This window comes from Doryrhamphus excisus, linkage group LG2, assembly GCF_037039965.1.
Source record: "Doryrhamphus excisus strain RoL-2023G ecotype Guam linkage group LG2, RoL_Dexc_Guam_v1.1, whole genome shotgun sequence".
Taxonomy (NCBI): domain Eukaryota; kingdom Metazoa; phylum Chordata; class Actinopteri; order Syngnathiformes; family Syngnathidae; genus Doryrhamphus; species Doryrhamphus excisus.
The window spans coordinates 2,806,231-2,825,129 of NC_136358.1; the positions used below are offsets into that span (position 1 = coordinate 2,806,231).

The 18,899-nt window shown below is 43.6% G+C and overlaps 1 protein-coding gene across 19 annotated transcripts in view; it reads left to right on the forward strand.

The window, feature by feature from the left end:
- The window catches only part of nrxn2b (neurexin 2b), a 371,144-nt gene extending 352,245 nt beyond the window's left edge, over positions 1 to 18,899 (forward strand). For 17 of the 19 annotated variants that reach the window (XM_078795285.1, XM_078795309.1, XM_078795296.1 and 14 more), the window contains 3 exons: positions 6,374 to 6,696; positions 8,168 to 8,246; positions 16,279 to 18,899. In XM_078795285.1, coding sequence (XP_078651411.1) covers positions 6,374 to 6,696; positions 8,168 to 8,246; positions 16,279 to 17,162 — 1,286 coding nt within the window. In that variant the 3' untranslated portion in view covers positions 17,163 to 18,899. The remainder of the gene's footprint in view (positions 1 to 6,373; positions 6,697 to 8,167; positions 8,247 to 16,278) is intronic. The other 2 variants (XM_078795326.1, XM_078795327.1) reach the window with 1 other exon arrangement.

The window sequence follows — 18,899 nt, forward strand, 5'->3', positions numbered from 1 at the left end:
GGTGTTGCCAGTACTACTACGTAGCTGTAGTTAGTAATATTAGTAGCTATAGTTAGTAGCTAATATTTTTAAAACCTATATAAAATCTAGGGCATAAATGTAACACACTGTAATTTTTGATTTATTTAGGCATTTTCCAGCTATCAAGTGTAATAATAAATAGAAGGTGTTTCTTACTCAAGCTTGCCGTCACTCTCAAGTGTGTAAGCTTGCTGTTGAGTGCATGAGTAGGATTTTAAAAATAAATGATGGTTGGTGAATGAGGCGCCGTGTCCTCATCTAACCAGCGTTCTCTCTCTCTCTGTCAGTGACGCTCCCTTGACAGTATCGCCGTTCAGGAGACATTCAGAGATATGTAGATCAGATAGAAGCACATCGGATTAGATCTCCTCTTCCAAGAGTGCCGCGAATACGTCGTCACATTACCCGCTGTCCTTGGGGACCTTGCTGGGCTCTCAGTCTTAACTTCATGCTGCGTTTAGCCACTCATCTGCCTTGTCAGACACAATTAATTCACGGTACTCGACCAAGAAAGCCGTCTGACTTCTGTGGAATATAACGAAAAAAAAACTCTTAATTACCAAAGAGAGCCTTGTGTTGAGGAAATAACATGGAACGCTTCAAAATAGACTTTATCAGAACCCGCCCCGCCTCCTTAAAATGCTCTTTTCATTCTTAGGAGGAACTTCTTGTTGGTTATGAGGAATCCTTGCAAGTAAACACAAACCCATTAAGACTACAGACCCTACTTTCAGAGCACTCAGAGTGCAGCCATATGCACTTTGTAGCCATATGGAGAAGAAGAGAAATGCTCTTTCCATTTAGAGCATCCTCCCCTCACGTCAATCTTCTTCTGCTCCCTCAAACATTCCGCCCTCCAGGTGTGAAGGAGAGGACTAAAAGTATCAAGCTGCCATCCGCTTCTCCCCGCCTACATTTGCAGACTTTATTTGGTATCCTTAGAAAAAGCAATCTATGCATTAGCTTCATTGTGCATTGGACGTTTCCAACATGAAACATACCGGACTTCGGCCATCTTCTACTCTTCGACGATTTGATTCTGAGTCTGATTTGACTGTCAATATCACCTTTGAGTCATATGAAAATGCCATGTGATCAAGTCTGCACCACTCAGACTGGCATGTACCCATGGCTGCTGCTGAGAATACATTTTAAGCCTAATATAATATCAATAAAGAATTGAAAAAGACGTGTGTTTAACAGAAGATCTGTGCTTACACAAGACGGTAGTGCGTACACACGGCAATATTAATTTGCTAATATCGGGTCTCTTTGTCCAGAGTTTACACTCACCACCCAGAAATGCTCACAGGCGAAGTCGAGAACATAAACAAAGGTGAAGAAGGCACATAGGAATAGGAGCTAAGCTCAAACTAACACCACACAAAGCATTTGTCCATATTAAAGAGCGGTCTTTAGTGAATAAAATGGACGAGTTATGACCAAACGTCACTCACAGTAACAGACTTTTGTACTTGGGCATCATGATTTTCACTAAAATATGGCTTGGCAGCAACATTCAGCGATTAATCAACTATGGACAAAATTTAACAAATCAGATGGGACTCATACACAGCCCAACTACTCTCTACCCTGAAGGTCATATCACCACGTCTACATGGATACTATAAGGATTTGTCAAGATAACCCAAAGGTCTGTTTATGTCAACATGTACTGTAGTATTGCTAATTTTTTTCTGTGCAGTTACACAGAATATAAAACGTGCACAGAAAGCTTCAAAATTAAAGCATGGCATAATTAACCTGCATTGTACCACAATGCAATGGTCATGATTGTCTTTAGAAGGGCAGCCATTTTATTATTATGTACATTTCCATTCTACATGCTAGGCTTCAGTTACAGTGTCCTCTATTTTCACCGGACACGTGTGTAGATGTAGGATGTAGGTCTTTACATTTCGATTTTCTGACAGCATTCCATGAGGGGGGCGGTATAGATATGAAAATAACCCACACCACCCCCACCCCCCAGAGGTCATCAGCACAATGATCCAGCTTGACTTTCAGCTCGCAAAAGCCCTGAAGACTCAGCCAGTCGCGATGCATAATACAATAGGTACAGGTACACCTGCAGGTAAACCTGCACAATCTAAGGCGACCTCCCACCACCCCAAAAAAACCCTAACATATTATATGTGTATATGTTTCCAGGTATGGATTTAACAATACAGCCAAACCTTGGTTAGCGTCATTAATCTGTTCCAGAAGGTCCGACTCTAACTGAAACTCGTGGCAGCAAAATCAAGTTATTTCTTTATTATCTTTAATTAATTAGTGTTTCTCACCTCAAAGTCTCTGCTCTTCTTTTAATCACGGATGCTGAACAACCCAAAATGGAGTCAAGTTGCAAATGACGGCATTTTGATAGAGGAAGTGAGAAACATTGAATTTAAGAAATAACTCAAGAAAACAAAGGTAGTGGTGTTTTGATCTTGTTGCCACATTGTGTCTTTGGCAAAAATTACTTAAAAGGGTAACCTTATGTAAATGTTCGTGTTTTATGCATGTGAAACTATGATACTGAAATTGTATTGAATTGATAAGCACCTACTAGCAGGTTGCAGTTTTTTGTTTCACTAAAAAAGAAAATGGTTTGCATTTTATTCCTAAAAATAAACCGAACCATGACCTTAAAACTGCGGTATGCTCCAAACCATGATTATGGTGTACCTTTACATCCCGAAAGGTCATCCATGTAGATCTTGCAGATGCATACATAAATGTTATTTATTTCCGTTATGATTGTCCCAGGATTTAAAAGGTTAAATTACAGTGTCACCTAAAGCTTACATTTGCATCTTTTAATGCAGAATTGTTGTGTCATTGCATTCATTTCAATGACGAAGAGTTGACCTCTTCCAGATTTGTAGTAAGGACGATTTAGCCCTTTTATTTATTTCCCAATTCATTTCTTGCTATGTTAAAAAGCCTTTGGTAGCTCATGGCAGTGAGCTGGCGGTGGTACTCTCTGCACTGCGGTTAATTAAAGCTTTGTGTACAGCGCTGGATGTCTGCTATAATGAGCCTTGGCCGCCTCCCACCCCTCCACTGGGAAAAGAGAGAGTGGCTCAAAATCCATCAAACTGCTGCAATAGCGCCTTGTTAGCCTGCATGCACGCACGCAGAGGTAAAGGTGTAAATAAATGTTTGGCCAACTTGCAAAAGGCCAGATATGACACACAAAAGGTCACTTTGTTGACATTCTTCATGTGCTATTCACTGCACGCCGCCGCTTGGCATGCAGAGGCGGGACCGCCCCTTCCTGTGCAACCAACCAAACCTAAATTGGCTCTAAAGCGCATGTGTCACGTGTGATTTGATCCAGGCCAGATCTACAAACAGATAACATCATCAGAGCCTCAGTAAAAACAAACATTGATCTCCCCTCGTCTCGTCTGGAGGGCACCTTTCTCGTGTTTTATTCCCTTGATAGAATAAATGGGTCACCCCGCGGTTGCTGAGCTAACGTATGACATTTAAAGGTACTAATCCTTGCCACCCCCAACTCTGCTTCATAATCATAAGCTGCTTGTCAATATGGATTACTGCTGAGTTTGTGACATGATCGCTCTGCTTTGGGTGGAAAAACATCCTCTCACACACACAGCAACTCTAAGCATGAGTAGCCTTCGCTGTGTTTGGCGGAGTGAGTTTCAATTTCTCTCTGAAGTGTGGTGGTATAGGGCGGGTGGGGTGCAGAGTGCCCACCGGGGGCTGATTGCATGAAATGGAGGACCCTCCAGGCTGTCCTCTATACCAAGGACACCGCAGTAAATAGTCATCTTTTCCTTTTAGTGCCTAATGGGTTTTTTTTGTTTGCCTCTCTATCTGATTTCACTTCATTAGGTACACCACCACATTCTACTCCTGGTCACTTCAAATTGTAATTTTCAGTACAGAGCAATACTGAGTTCCCGTACTTTGAATTTGGGAAAGGGTAACGCCCATGAGGGCAATGAAAGTGTGACATCAGCATTGTTGCCGACAGTGAGAAACATAGCTATTGGCTGTCCTAGAAGTCACTAGATGATTTCCTCAGGTATGCATATATGTAGGAGAGACAAAAAACTGAGCAAAAACACTTAAGTTTCTACCTTTTATCTTGCAGTCAGGGCGACTTGATTAATTTATCACACGACGTTCTCCCATCATCAATGTAATAAGAAGTAATTTAATGAAGATTGGCGGCACGGCGGTCTAGTGGTTAGCGCGCAGACCTCACAGCTAGGAGACCAGGGTCCCACCCTCGGCCATCTCTGTGTGGAGTTTGCATGTTCTCCCCGTGCATGCGTGGGTTTTCTCCGGGTACTCCGGTTTCCTCCCACATTCCAAAAATATGCTAGGTTAATTGGCCACTCCAAATTGTCCATAGGTATGAATGTGAGTGTCTATATGTGCCCTGTGATTGGCTGGCGACCAGTCCAGGGTGTACCCCGCCTCTTGCCCGAATACAGCTGGGATAGGCTCCAGCACCCCCCGCGACCCTCGTGAGGAAAAAGCGGTAGAAAATGAATGAATGAATTAATTAATGAAGATTGAGATACATTTACAAAATAGAGTGTGATTTGTGCATGCATGGTTCATGAATACGTAGAGCTCCTTTAGTATGCTGTTAGTGTGCTTCGGAAGCACTGACGGCTTGTTACTGCTTTGGGGTGGGGTGGACCTTTCAGCAGCACCTGCTCAGTAACAACAGAAACTACAAAATACGTGCTTTCACTTTTAAGTCCTCAAATACCAGAAAACCGGAAAACAATGCCAAAAAAATTGCTAGATTTGTCGGTAGTCGCTTTTATGTCTCTAAGAGGGTTTTGAATGTCACTCAGGAAATCGGACTCTAGGAGTAAAGTCACCAGAGTTCCTTTTAACCGAATGACACATATGTATGCGGCCTTCTGTATTTTGCATTACGGGGTGTGTATGTGGTGGAGAGGTGGCGAGGGCACTTGTTCTAAATGATTATATTATAGATAAGTGGCGATTGTCAATGGAGCAGATTTAATTCTCAAGCCACAGTGCACACACAAACATTTACAAGTGCTGCATTAATCGATGGAATTTGTTTGACAATACTCGGAGATGCATCCATATTGCAGCGGAGGAAGTCATTAGCAGAGTAGAGTAGCAGCTCATTGAAAGCTCATGTGGAGCTCAGAAAAAAAGGCCAAGCAAAGCAATCTTGCAAATGTTTTCAAACAATTAATTTGTCTTTATTAAACACTAATGTCTCTGCGGTTGACCGGCAATCAGTCCAACGTCAGCTGGGATGAGACCCTGCAGAGCATAAGCCACAGAAAATGAATGAATGAAAGCTAATGACGGCCATGCTCACTCCCATCAGACCAAAAGCATCTTGAATTTCAGAGTCTCTATAAATATTAGCATCTCCCACTGGTATTGGATGTCTTTCCCTCTTCCTTTATGTAGATTGATTATTCCAAGAGAAGGTTCTTTGCCTCATCCTCTATAATTACCTCATCAAGACCTCTCCTTCCATACACTCCACATTAGCGGCACTGCAAGGATGCATATTTCATGGAAAAAAAAAGTGTAAAGAGAACCTTCACCACTCCCCCAAAAGTCCTGGTAACACATTAGTCCCTGGTTAAGTGGTCCAGCCCTTACATCCATCTATCCATCCCCATGAAGGGTAATGAGCAGCTCTTACTGAATTAAACACCCCCCTCCAGTGAAGCAGGCCGAGTCTGACATTTTTTTTTTCCTCTGCCCCCGGTGCTTTATCATCGTGCTGCTCAGGTGTATTGGAGGTCAATAACACCATCCCAGAAGTTGTTCTGATGGGTTCTGGCTGCGAACCTTCAAGTGTCAAGGTCGACTGCCCGCTGCAGTCCAAGTGGACTGTTAAATTATGTCTTTGTGGGTAAAAAAGTGGCACCTGCAACCTACCAGCATCCAGTCATTCCAAAAGTGTTACCATTACAAGCAATTACCACATGTTGCATGTGAGATAAACAGAAGCAACAAGCCCTACAGTTGAGTGGTTCTCTCTCAACTTGAAGGTCTCCGGTTCAATTCTCAGTCCCCCTGATACTGAACTGTCAGTCGCTCCTAATCCTGCGGCATCAATAAGTGAATTCGGTAACAGTGTCAAAGTGCTTTGGCTCAATTAGAAAGGTGCTGTACTGTAACATGTTTTGCCACCCTTCTGCTGAGGTACCAACACAAGTCATTATGTTGAACTGCAGAGCCTGGTAATGGTGACTCTCATGTGTCTTTACTTGTGTTACATATGTTGTGTGAATATGTGTTATTTATCGGGGTTCTTCTCTTTCCGTGTTTTCTCTCACGCCCTCACCTCTCATTCTTTTAGGCCGCCAGTTGACCATCTTCAACAGCCAGGCCTTCATCAAAATCGGGGGTGGGGAAAAGGGGCGCCACTTCCAGGGCCAGGTCTCGGGCCTGTACTACAATGGCCTGCAGGTACTCAAACTGGCCTCTGAGGGCGACCCCAACGTGCAGACACAGGGAAACCTGCGGCTGGTGGGTGACGTGCCCTCGGTGCTCGCCACCGACACCACCTCCACCACCCCACTGGCTGACATGTCCACCACCATCATGGAGACCACCACCACCATGGCCACCACCACCACCCGAAAACAGCGCTCGCCCACCATCAGGGACAGTGTCACGCAGGTAATATTTTTGTACTGATACAGTAATAATGCTCAATTTTCATGGACTCTGTATGGGAGGTCTTAAAGGTCCCATCTTATATCTATTTTAAAAGCTTGATTGGAATTGGAGTTTACATGAGAGACAATCAGCCAGAACTCTCTGACTGGCTAATTTGACATATGAAAATTATTTAAATGGCAGCAGAGCATGAGTCACAAAAAAATTAAATAACTCTCAAAATGGAACCGTGGAACCTCTTTTGTGTTATTGTGATTTTAAATTACGTACCCAAAAGGATTCTTTCACCGCACATGCTTTATTATAAATAGGCACACTGTACTTTAAACAATAATTACATGAATTATTTATGTGTAAGCATATGAAACAGGTTGTTTCTTGAGGGAAGAAGAGCGTATATGGTTTCTTGAAGAGCATATATGGTGTACCATATATTGGTACACCAAACAAATTCTTCTTTTCAGATATTTTTTTTAGCATTACAGTCGTGATCATCCTTAAAAATAAATTCCATACTGCAAATTTATGTTAAGACCTTGTTGCTGTTGTAGCACGGGCTGATAATAAGCTTCGGCTTACTCGGAAGACAACCCGAATTTCAATTCCTCCATAACCCCCCACCCCCTTATAGCTTTGATCAAATGTGTAATAATAGCTGTGAATAGAAGATGGACTCTTTTGAATGCATGATGTGCTGCACTGTATGGTATGAAATATTATAAAGATTAAGTGTGATTTATTGTGTCATAATCACATTGTTATAAATCACCAGGCGCAAACGCGTCTTCTTTTGGCCTCATTGGTGAGCAGAACAACAAAAGACAAATCCATCCACTCAAGTTTTTTTTTTTTTTATGTGACTGCATTGTGACCATGCTAAAACAGCCTTTTATTATTCAGCCAGCAAGACATTTTTGAAGAGCATTTTAAAAAAAAAACTGCCAAGGACACCCATTGCGTGAGTCTTAGAAGTGCACAAGGATTTATTATACTTGGTACCCATAGCACGAATGTTTGATGCTGTTGCCAGGCAACTGTCCCAGCATCATGTGAGGCATTTTGATGGATGAGGGGGCACTGTCACGCAGTCCACAGTCACTAAGTGATGCCGTATTGGAAAGATAATGTCGCTGGAATCTTCAATATCAGTGGTGTAACGGTACACCGTAATCACAGTTCATTTTGGGTACAGAAAGGGAACATACACAAGATAAAACCACTCATCTTTTGTGTAAACTGTTTTCCAAATGTAGCATTAAAAAAAGTGTCTACACTTCCTGTCACTCACTCAACATGTGGTTTGTAGCAACTTGGTAATCCTCCATACTGTACCGAATGTTCCATGCCAAAAAAAACATCAGATTCCCAACACATGTATACATGTTACACTCCTATTGAATATTAAACAATAAGCTCTTCAACCTAAAAGTTCTTTGCTCATGAATCTTCCATCCTATGTGTGTTCTTACAGAATGCGGATGAAATTTTAGTTGCATCCGCTGAATGTCCGAGTGATGACGAAGACTTGGAGGAGTGTGAGCCTGGAAATGGTGAGTCCACTCAAGGGGGGGGTTCTGTTGCCGGTTCTATTTTTGGTATCAGAAGCAAAGTGTGGACTGTTAGGATGTATCGCCAGAGCTCTGTGACCAGCTGCACTATCCTCACTATGCAACTCAGATTGGCCAGACCGGGACCCTTGGACTTGTTTTCTTAGAAATAGAGTTTTGTGTCCTGCTTTTAATGAAGCAGGACAACTGTAGCCTTGGATGACGTACATACTGTAGCTCCTCAAGCATTGTTCTGACCTGAAGTGGAGCGGTATATCCTGATTTAGCTTGTAGCGTGACCACACAGAGTAAGATGCTAAATAATACAACAAAGATGAGGACTACACAGTAAACAAAAGGGGACATATTTTTGGCACTCTCTTTCAACCAATCTAGAGACTGCGGAGTGTCAAACTCAAATTTTGCAACATTTGATATATTATAGAGCCTTAACAAGTTCCCAAAAAGTACACATTCAGCGAGGGACAGAAAGTGTAACTACCTGAGGATTGTCACACCTCTATTCGGTACCAAAGTGCAACCCAGCCTTACTCCGTTTACCTCCCACATTCCAAAAACATGTTAGGTTAATTAGGCGACTCCAAATTGCCCATAGGTATGAATGTGAGTGTGAATGGTTGTTTGTATATATGTGTTTATATGGCATAGAAAATGGATGGATGGAGTTGTGACTCGCAATTGTGCCAAGGACAAACCAGACCTTGTAAAACACTTGGCCTTCCCAGTGAAATACATACACGGTCAAAGACAAGTGGATAAAATGAAGAAGTGTGCCGCCATTGTACATTATTGCTACAAGCTGGAACATACAATATACATCATGTCCTTGGAGATACACGTGTGAGGAGAAACGGATCTGAGAAGCTCAACGTGTGGCATTCTCTTGCGGTTTTCATCGTAGGCAGCTAAGACGGAAATAGAGACTCGGTTACCTTCTTATTGGAGGCAGAATTTTTCTTACAAAGGTGGATGTTACACCCGGGCTTAATCTCCTGTGGAGAAGCTCAACTTACTCTCTTACATGCCCACACAGCCAGTGAGTAGCAGACAGGCTCACCTTTGTGCAGAGAGACAACTGTCTCTCTTTGCTTTTGTGGGTGTTTGTAAGTTTATGTGGACGAATCACAAACACGCTCCCTATCTTGGGCTCCAGAAAGCCAGCCGGCAAGGAACAAGCCAAAGGAGTGGGATCAGCTTGACTGAGAACTGCATTAATGGTAGAAGAGGAATGACATTGTCCTTCTCCAAGAGGAGCCGACTGGCAATTGTCTGTGTTTTCAATTATGTTTGGACTCTAAGATGGAAGGAAGGAGATAATAAGTTTTCTCAAGCTCAATGCAGTGGTCTACAAAAACAACATCCACTGTAACTTTTGGGCATGTAGCTGAATGACCCTTAAATATGGTGCACATCTTTAGGAGACAAGTGATATATGAGCATGATTGGTTGAAAAACATAGCTGCCATCAAGCAAAACATGTTTCCTGAGGCATGACCTTAGTAACTTGGAAACTATCTGGCCATAATTTACTCAGCATTTGTTAATTTATTTCACTTTCAGTATATCTATATTACATCTATACAAGAGCCAAAAATGTCATTTACAGTCATGACAAAATTAGGACACAATGTCCAGAATATGTGCTGGATTAATACAGCTGCAGCTCCCTTAAAGCCAGATTGTACATTCCGTTAAACATTTTAGCAGTCCAGGGATTGAAAAAAAAAAAAAAAAAAACGATGCTGGAGGATGAAAGAAGCTCAGGGCGAATGCAAACGCGACAAAGCAGTGGTTTGCAGCGAGGAGGAAGAGGAGGAGGAGAAGCACACCTGTGGAGGAGAGAAGAAACACTAAGCCTCATTAAGATGGAGCGCGGCAGAGAAAACTGGATAGGACACAGAACTAAGAGAGGGAAATTCCTGCCTCCCCCAGCAGGCTAATTAAACTTTGACTTTGTTCGGGAGCTGTAATTACATCAGCCAATTAAAGCTCTGGCAGCGATCCTCCAGCGATGTTAATGAGTGGAGGGACAAGGCATTGGAATTGGGCGGGATTACAAAGATGAAGTCCATCCATGCACTCGGAAAACTCAGCTGATGCAGTCTTAGACATATCTCTCCTTTACATCCAAAGGACCTCTGCTCATGAAAAGCAGCATTTTTATCTGAACAGTCTCTACCTCCGAATGACCTCATCTCACATACCTGCGAGCTACTTTATAAATCCCAGGATGCTGGGAGGCGCTTTATCAGTTTTACTGTGAGAAGATGAGAGCTTTGAGGAAGCTCCTCAATAATTCATCTGATGATATATAGCATAAAGACAACCTGTGGATGCTCCTCTCATGTTAAAGAGCGCTTCTGACTCTACATATCCCTCCATTCTTCAAAGATGTTCTAATTTACAGAGATGCTTAATTATAACCATATTTCCATAATTGTGAAGTTGTCACTCCAAGAATAGGAATTATTTGTTGAGCAAGTTGCTTTATATAACGTTACATATACATACATTTTAATATTGTGTAAAAGTTTGTTTTCTTCCATAATATCATTCCAATTTTGAAACTTTCAAATATTCTAGGTTCATTGTGCATGCAGTGAAATATTCAAAGCCTTTTTTCTTTGTCACGTTTTCTGGTGTTGATCCATTCTGTTTTATCAAGTGCAGAGCCAACGCAGCTGTCTAGATCTTTCTTGCAGCACTTGCAGCACTTCCATCTGCTGAAAACTTTTGAAAAAAAAAAAAGCTGACTTCATATTCCAACATGACCTCACCTGCCAACGGTGCCAAAACCGCTAGTAACTGGTTTACTGACAACGTTATTATTGCGCTGGATTGACCTACAAATTGGCTGCATGGTGGAGAGTGGTTAGCATGCAGGCCTCACAGCTAGGAGACCCGAGTTCAATTCCACCCTCGGCCATCTCTGTGTAGAGTTTGCATGCGTGGGTTTTCTCCGGGTACTCCGGTTTCCTCCCACATTCCAAAAACATGCTAGTTTAATTGGAGACTCCAAATTGTCCATAGGTATGAATGTGAGTGTGAATGGTTGTTTGTGTATATGTGGCCACCAGTCCAGGGTGTACCCCACCTCTCGCTCAAAGACAGCTGGGATATGCTCTAGCACCCTGTGACCCTCGTGAGGATAAGAGGTAGAAAATGAGTGAATGAATGCCCTACATACGTATTCACCTGACCTAAACGCCATAGAGAATCTGTGGATTATTGTGAAGATCACCATTGGCCTCCGTAACACCTCAGCTGTGCCACAGGCTGATGGCCTCCATGCCAGGCCAAATTAAAGGAGCAATTTATTCATGCATTCATGCAAAAGGAGCTACAACCAAGTATTGAATACAGTAATTAAACATTATTTTCAGTGGAGTGAAATTTCTGTATTATAAGTCCTATTTTTTAAATTGTTTTGATTGGAAATATGGATTTTTGGTTTTCATAAGCAAAATGTTATAAACATCAAGATTTTTTAAAATAAAATGTCCGGTACAGACACAGTAGAGATTAAGTGAGGGATAGGACATTGGATTGCTACTCTGTAAACAAATACAGTGGAGAGTGGGGGGGGGGGGGGGGTGTTATGGAAAGTTATATTACCAAGGAGAAGCCAGAGCCATATTTTGCTGTTCAAGTTTCCTATTTAAGACCAGTCCAGGGTGTACCCCGCCTCTCGCCTGAAGACAGCTGGGATAGGCTCTAAGCCCTGCGACCCTAGTGAGGATAAGCAGCATAGAAGATGGATGGATGGATGGATGGATGTTTCCTATTTGGGGACCCTTGGCCTTCCCGGTGAAATATGTAAATGGATAAGACGAAGGCAATGTCCTGCCATTGTTCAATATAGATGGGAAACAGGTCTTCAAGTTGGAACTTTTAATGCTGCACACTTCAGCAGCAACTTTCATTTACAAAAAATAAAATATTTATTCATATCCATTATTCATTTTCTAACTGTTAGTCTTGCACTTGTCTGCGTTGTTGCACTTCCCGAAAAAGAAACCTTGTAAACTATTATATATTTCATATTTATTTTATGAATTTAAATATGAATTTATTTATTTTATGAATTGGGAGAATTAAAAATCATCAAAGCTGTTTGGACATAGGCTGGGCTGCACTGTATTTTTGTTTAACTTTTAACGTGTATGCTTCTCCGCCATACACCCCTTACGATTGTTTGGATGAATGTTAGATGGACTTTTATTTTGAAGGCTTTTTCAGATATCTTTCTGTCCACTAGTGAGGCTCCGGGTCTTGATATGAGCGGTTGTCTCTGTATTTGTGTCACATGACTATCCCCTTGTGCCAGTGAATCACAACAGCAGTGGCTTTGTAAACACCTCATGAAGAGCAACATCACAAAAGATGATACGGGCGGCAGCCGTTGTACCTGCTGTGTCACGCCGCCATGGATTTTTCCATCCGCGGTCCGATCAGAGACAAATTACGGAGCGGCTCCTGCTCCCGACGAGGCCCTTTCGCTGTAAATATTTCAAATGGCCGCGAGCGGTCTGACGTGACGGCTGGAGTAACGATGTTTGTCAGGAGGACGACACAGCCGCATCAGTACCCATCTGCCCCGTAAATAGAGGCGGCTGACTCATCCCGAGCCGGGTGGAGATAAAGAAGGGGTTTCATCATGCAGCCTCAACTTGTGGTTACACCACCTTGGTGCGGTCCAATCGCGGGGGTCAAAGCCAATCAGTCAGACTGAATATCCCAGAGTCGCTGCGGTTTTATTGGTTAGGTGATAGCATTCAACATTGTTATTCTTCATACATGTTTTATCTAGCCGGGCCACACATTTTAGCACCATAGCACCTCTGTTCTTGGATTTTCTGGCCAATCTGTGCTGCATAATGAGGTTGCAGTCAGTAAAACAAGGGTGTCCAAACCTTTTGCAGCATACAAATAGGAGGATGCCTGTGATAACCTAACCATTGTAAGCCAATGTCTATATGGTAAACATCCACATCTTATCTAAGTCAATTAATGCAATATTCTATTTTCCATTAATAATGAATCAGCTTTATTTTTACAATATGCTCAGGACCAATAAAAAAAAAAAACAAGCTATGGGCCCAGAGGCATCACTTTGGACACCCCTTGAAGGAGACGTGTTTGAGGGCTGAGTCTCCATGGTCCACCTGATACACAAAGATGGCTTCGAGGCTGTGGCTCTGAGAGGCAGCAGCAGGCATCGGTTAGAAACATATTTATACCTGGACCACCTCTTGCCTTTTGTTTGTGGTTGCCCCTTGGAATACCAAAAGCCTGCCATGCATCCACACAGGCGGACAATAAATTTAAACCTGCACTGCCTGGAAAAAACAGTATGACTTTGACAAGTCATTCCGCACGACTAGAAACGGATTCCAACTAATCCGGCAAACTTCTACGTCTTTGTGCCGCTCGTCTTTTTGTTCCTCCAACGTGCTCTGCTGTCCTCTCAGGCGTCAAGGTGAAAAGCAGCCGGCAAACACACACACACATACACACATGCACATACACACAAAGTGAATGAGGGAAACAGAGCAAACACAAAATAGACGTCATTGCCATGGAAACTAGCCCTCTGCACAAGTGAAGAATATGCTTGAAGTTTCTCTCTTCACAGCTCTCACATTTTGCTTCTCTTCAAGGCCTTGGGGAGGGAGGGGATAGAATTGGGGGTGTCTGTGCTGAAATGATGGCTTTGAATGCATTAGCTTTTTTTAATGTCATTGACGAATGTTTGTCTGTATGATTTGGGGGCGGGGCTGAGCTGACTTAAAGAGGTGGGATTCCCCCCTTCCTTCTTCTCTCTGATTGACCCCCCCCCCCCCCAAACCCTACCCCACCCTTCACTCCCGTTTCACCTCGTCAAGTAAAAAAAAAGAGCCATGCAGTCATGATTTCATGCTTCTTCTTATCATATGTTTCTATAACATGACCAACCCCCTACCCCACCCCCGGCCCTCCTCCACACCCTCTACCCTATGTAACTAAGATAAAATGTCATGTTGTGTTCTAACCTTAAAAGCTTATTTGTTTGACATCCAGTGACCTGTCATTTTTATATGAATGATAGATATAATGTGGCTCATTCAGACTGAAAGAAATGTAGAATCTATTAACACGTAGAAGTGAATAGTGATGCGGAATGTCATTGACCTGTGTATCTGTCTGCTTTGGGGAGGGAAGGGGCCTACGAGGTAAAAGTGAGTGCAAACCTCACATTTCAGCAAGCTAGATTCTTAAGCAACAATACTAAAGAAATGCATATCACTTAGAGTAGTCAGTGTACAGCTTGTATAGCAGAATAGACTCACTAGTCACTGAAAAGTCAGCACACAACGATTTTTTTATACACTTTTTGCCATGCGTGAGTTGTAGAAACTCAAGAGATGTAGTCAAAAGTTGCTCTTGTCATCCGAAAATTAAAATTAAAGAAAGTCTCTTATCAATGTCCCACTCCTACTGGATGGTGAATACTATCCATTGTCATCAGTTTTCGATACTGCTTCTCTTCATTAAGGTCACGATTCATCAGGAAGGTATCCCAGCAGACTTCCGACGAGACACGGGGTACACCCTGGACTGTCCGCCAGCCAATCACAGGGCATTTATAGATAACTATACTATAACAACCATTCACACGTACACCTATGGGCAGTTTAGCGTCTCCAAGTAGCCTAGCGTGTACGTTTTTGGAATGTGGGAAAACCGTCCCTGCAAGATAATTGTGTCTTGTCAAGTGAAGCATGGTGGCGGTACGCTTCATGGTCTAGGGCTGCACCGGTGCTGCCACTATTGGGGGAGCTGTGGTTCATTCCTACACCAGTGTGTAGCATCATGTGCCTACAGTCAAGCACAGTGGTGGTTATGTCATGGTCTGGGGATGTATGAGTGCTGCTGCCATTGGAGTAATTGCGGTCCACTGAGGTGAAACCTGAACTCCACTACAAATGACTTCACCTCACACCCAAATTATGTCCTTGGTGTTAATATTTACCTTCACTCTTCCTCCTTTTTCAGCAAGGCACTTCTTATCCTGGAGGACATATTCAGCAGCACTCGTGCAGCCCGGCACATGACACTACCAGTACTCTTCATGGCTGTCGGCAGAACACAATTATCATGCTAGTCAGTTGTGTTGGAATTCATGTTTACTCTTAATGAACCACAGTTCCCCAGTGTCAGCAGCACTCATGCAGCCTGGACCGTGGCGCTATAACTATCATGCCACAATGACCTTGTGACTCACTTGTGTCACCAGATATTCAGACAATAATGGCTGTGTGTTGACTCATGTTCAGTGGATGGTACATACAGTATATAAAGTGCTCCATATGGAAGCTGTACACTGACTACTCCAAAGTATATAAAATTGACTTTCTATATTATTGTCCTTTGAGAAACTATTAAATTGTTGCTGCAATGTGAGGGCTGTACTCACATCTGTGAGATTATGTCGATTAAGCTAATTAAGGATGAGCCAAAGAGGGGTAAATTTAATTTAAAAAAAAATAGTGAAGGTAAAGAAGGGAGGGGGGAGGGGGAAGAGGGAGGGTGGATGTTGATCACTATCCAAGAACAATCTTACACAGCTTTCTTTTTGTAATTTTTTTTTTTCATGCAAAAATCATGCGGCCAATTTGTTGATGTAAGTGACCTGAACCTCGTGGTTTGCTATCTTCTTCAACCAATCACAGCAGAGACATCAGAGTGTTAGGTCAGCTTCATGTATAGTCTAGCAGTGCATTAGATGTTAGCTGTTTCAGTGTAATGTGTAGTGTGCTATTAACTTGTACTACTGACATAGCATGTAGAGCTACACAGGTTTAGGGTAGACAATGTTCTAACATCTTGTAGATTTCAGATTGTCAGATCAGCATAGAACTGATGAGATAGTTTAGACTGAATGATAGAACTAACCTCATGTCAAGTTGTCACCAAAGCTTCTGTGTTCTTGTGGCCTGACCCGTTCCCCTCCACTCTCTCTTTCTTGTCCTAGGAGGTGAAATAGTGTTGCCCATTATAACAGTGGACTCGCTAGATCCCCCCTCCATCGCCACCCGCTACCCAGTAATGCCCTCACCCCCCACCACTTACCGCCCATTCCTCACTTTACTTGAAACCACCAAAGAGTCCCTCCCCTTGCCCAACATCCGGCCCCCCTGCCCCTTGGACCAAGAGGACTGCGAGGAAAATATTGAGGTGTCCACGTATGGCTCAGGGGAGATGACCGAGTCTGACGACGAGGATTATTACAAAAACTCCCCCCTGGTCACAGACAGGACCGTCCTCCCTCCTCCCCCGGCCGTAGAGGGCCAAAGCCCCCGAGACCGCCATTTTTCACACTTCCCTTATGACCACCGCTCGCCCGTGTCCTCCACCCCCACGGCCGACCCCGACCAGCTCAGCCCTCGCGTCAAGGTGGCCGCTGGCGGCAGCAGCAGTAGTAACAACATCCCGGCGGGAAAAATGAACACCCGGGATCAAGTGCTGCTGCCGCCAGCCCACCCCTCGTCAGACCCCGGCCACCGCAGAGTCCCTGGAATAACCTACCCTCCTAATTTTCCCCACGTTCCCACTCCAGACCCCACATCTCCCGACAGAGGCCTGCCGGGCGCCGTGGAGGTGCAGCAGTCGAGCAGCACCACGGGGATGGTGGTCGGCATCGTAGCGGCCGCCGCCCTCTGCATCCTCATCCTGCTCTACGCCATGTACAAGTACCGCAACCGTGATGAGGGCTCCTACCAGGTGGACCAAAGCCGCAACTATATCAGCAATTCGGCCACACAGAGCAACGGGACACTGGTGAAGGAGAAGGCGCCGTGCGCCGGCAAGACAGCCCCCAAGAACAAGAAGAACAAAGACAAGGAGTATTACGTCTGAAGGGAGTGCCGCCATGACACAACAGAGGCAGGCCGCGTTTGAGAGAGAGAGAGCGAGAGGGAAAGAGGCGGGAAAGGGCAGACATTTGTAAAGCCGAGCCCGACCTTACAGAGGCAGACTGACTTGTTTGGACCTTGTGTCTCAACACCTTCCCGTGCCAACTAGCAAATCATGACCGGCTGATCAGGCTGTGTGGAATCCGCAGTACCGCACAGAAGAACCCTCAGTATTTGCGCCATCCATCAGAAACTACCGACAGTATCCAACAACGCCGTCTTCTCGCTCTCTCTCTCGCTCTCTCTCGCTTGCTCGCTCTCGTGGATCTCTCGCCATGTCAGCTGATGAACCCTGCCGTGTTTCAAGCATGTAGTATTCATCGACGACAAAGACACAAACTTTCTTTTTTTTCCGTGGCATTCTGAGAAACTTTAAAACGTAAAAAATAAAAAAACGTAGCAACTTATGTGAGATACTACCACCGACCCCTCCAGTCTAACAGATGCTGACTCGTACTTTCAAGCGTCGGCGCCGAACCCTCCGCGGTCGTTTGTGTCATGTGTTTCTGGTGCTCAGAGGTTGGGCCGGCAGAGAAACTTTTCCTGCAGCAACAAATAACCAGAAAAAAGCTCCAGCCAAGCAGAGGAACTCTGTTCTTCATGGCGCTAAATATATGTATAGACACCGCAGTGACCTACATTGCTGGGAAATGGAGAGTTTGCCAATGCAGTGTAGCTAACACACTCTTTTTTTCGACGTTGGAAGAGTAAGGCCTTGCTGCAGGCCTCTGTGACTGTCTTCGCTCTGAGAAATTAGGGACTTTTAATGGGAATTCTAGGGGTTCTTCTAGCTGGAGCTCAACTGTGGAAAGTGAAGCCTGAAGAGCCTCTCCGGAGCTGCAGGACCGGTGGCAGCCCCGCGCATAAATGGATATATACACAGGAAGACAGAAAGAACGCTAGTGTTCCAATTTTCTCGGCTCTATTAAAAGAAAAAAACTGTACCATGATAAGAAAAAAAATGCCGAAAAAGTTTGTGAAATGTCTAAATATTTGCCATCACAAGAAATGTGTCCCCAAATCCTCCCCCCCGGCAGTCATTCCTGTCGAAAAATGTCCACAAAATATTTGGTCATCTGCTTTTATTTTGGTACATTGGATGTTATATTCATTTTTTCATCATTCTCACTCCTTTTCTCTCAGTACGGCAGATTCTGTGTCTCTTCATCCATCATACTGTTTTTTTTATTCTTGCTTTTATAGCAAGGGTGTCCAAACTCTGTCCTGCGAGGTCTGCGTCCATAATTGAAGAAAGCATTTGATACTTTTTGTACATGAAAGATGCTAAAACAATCCATTTAAGGTCAATATTTGCTCAGCTATCTGAACAAAATATCTTAGATTTGTGTTTTAGGTGTCATTTATGTCTCATTAACTTTATTTTATTTTAACAATATACCCTATGGTCAATAAAAAATGAGCTCCGGGCCAAAATGGTCCAACAGTCGCACTTTGGACACCTTTGTTGAATTGCTATTTCCGTGTGTATTACTCCATCACTCTGCTGCCACATGTTTGTGTTTTGTTTCTCATCATCCACTCCTCCCCACCACCACCACCCTGGCATCCACCTCCCAGTATCTCCCTGTTCTTTCTAAATGTTATTGTAAAGTGTTCCAGTGAGATGACTCTAAATATGTGTACATTAACAGAGGGAATACACTTGGTTATATACTTCTTA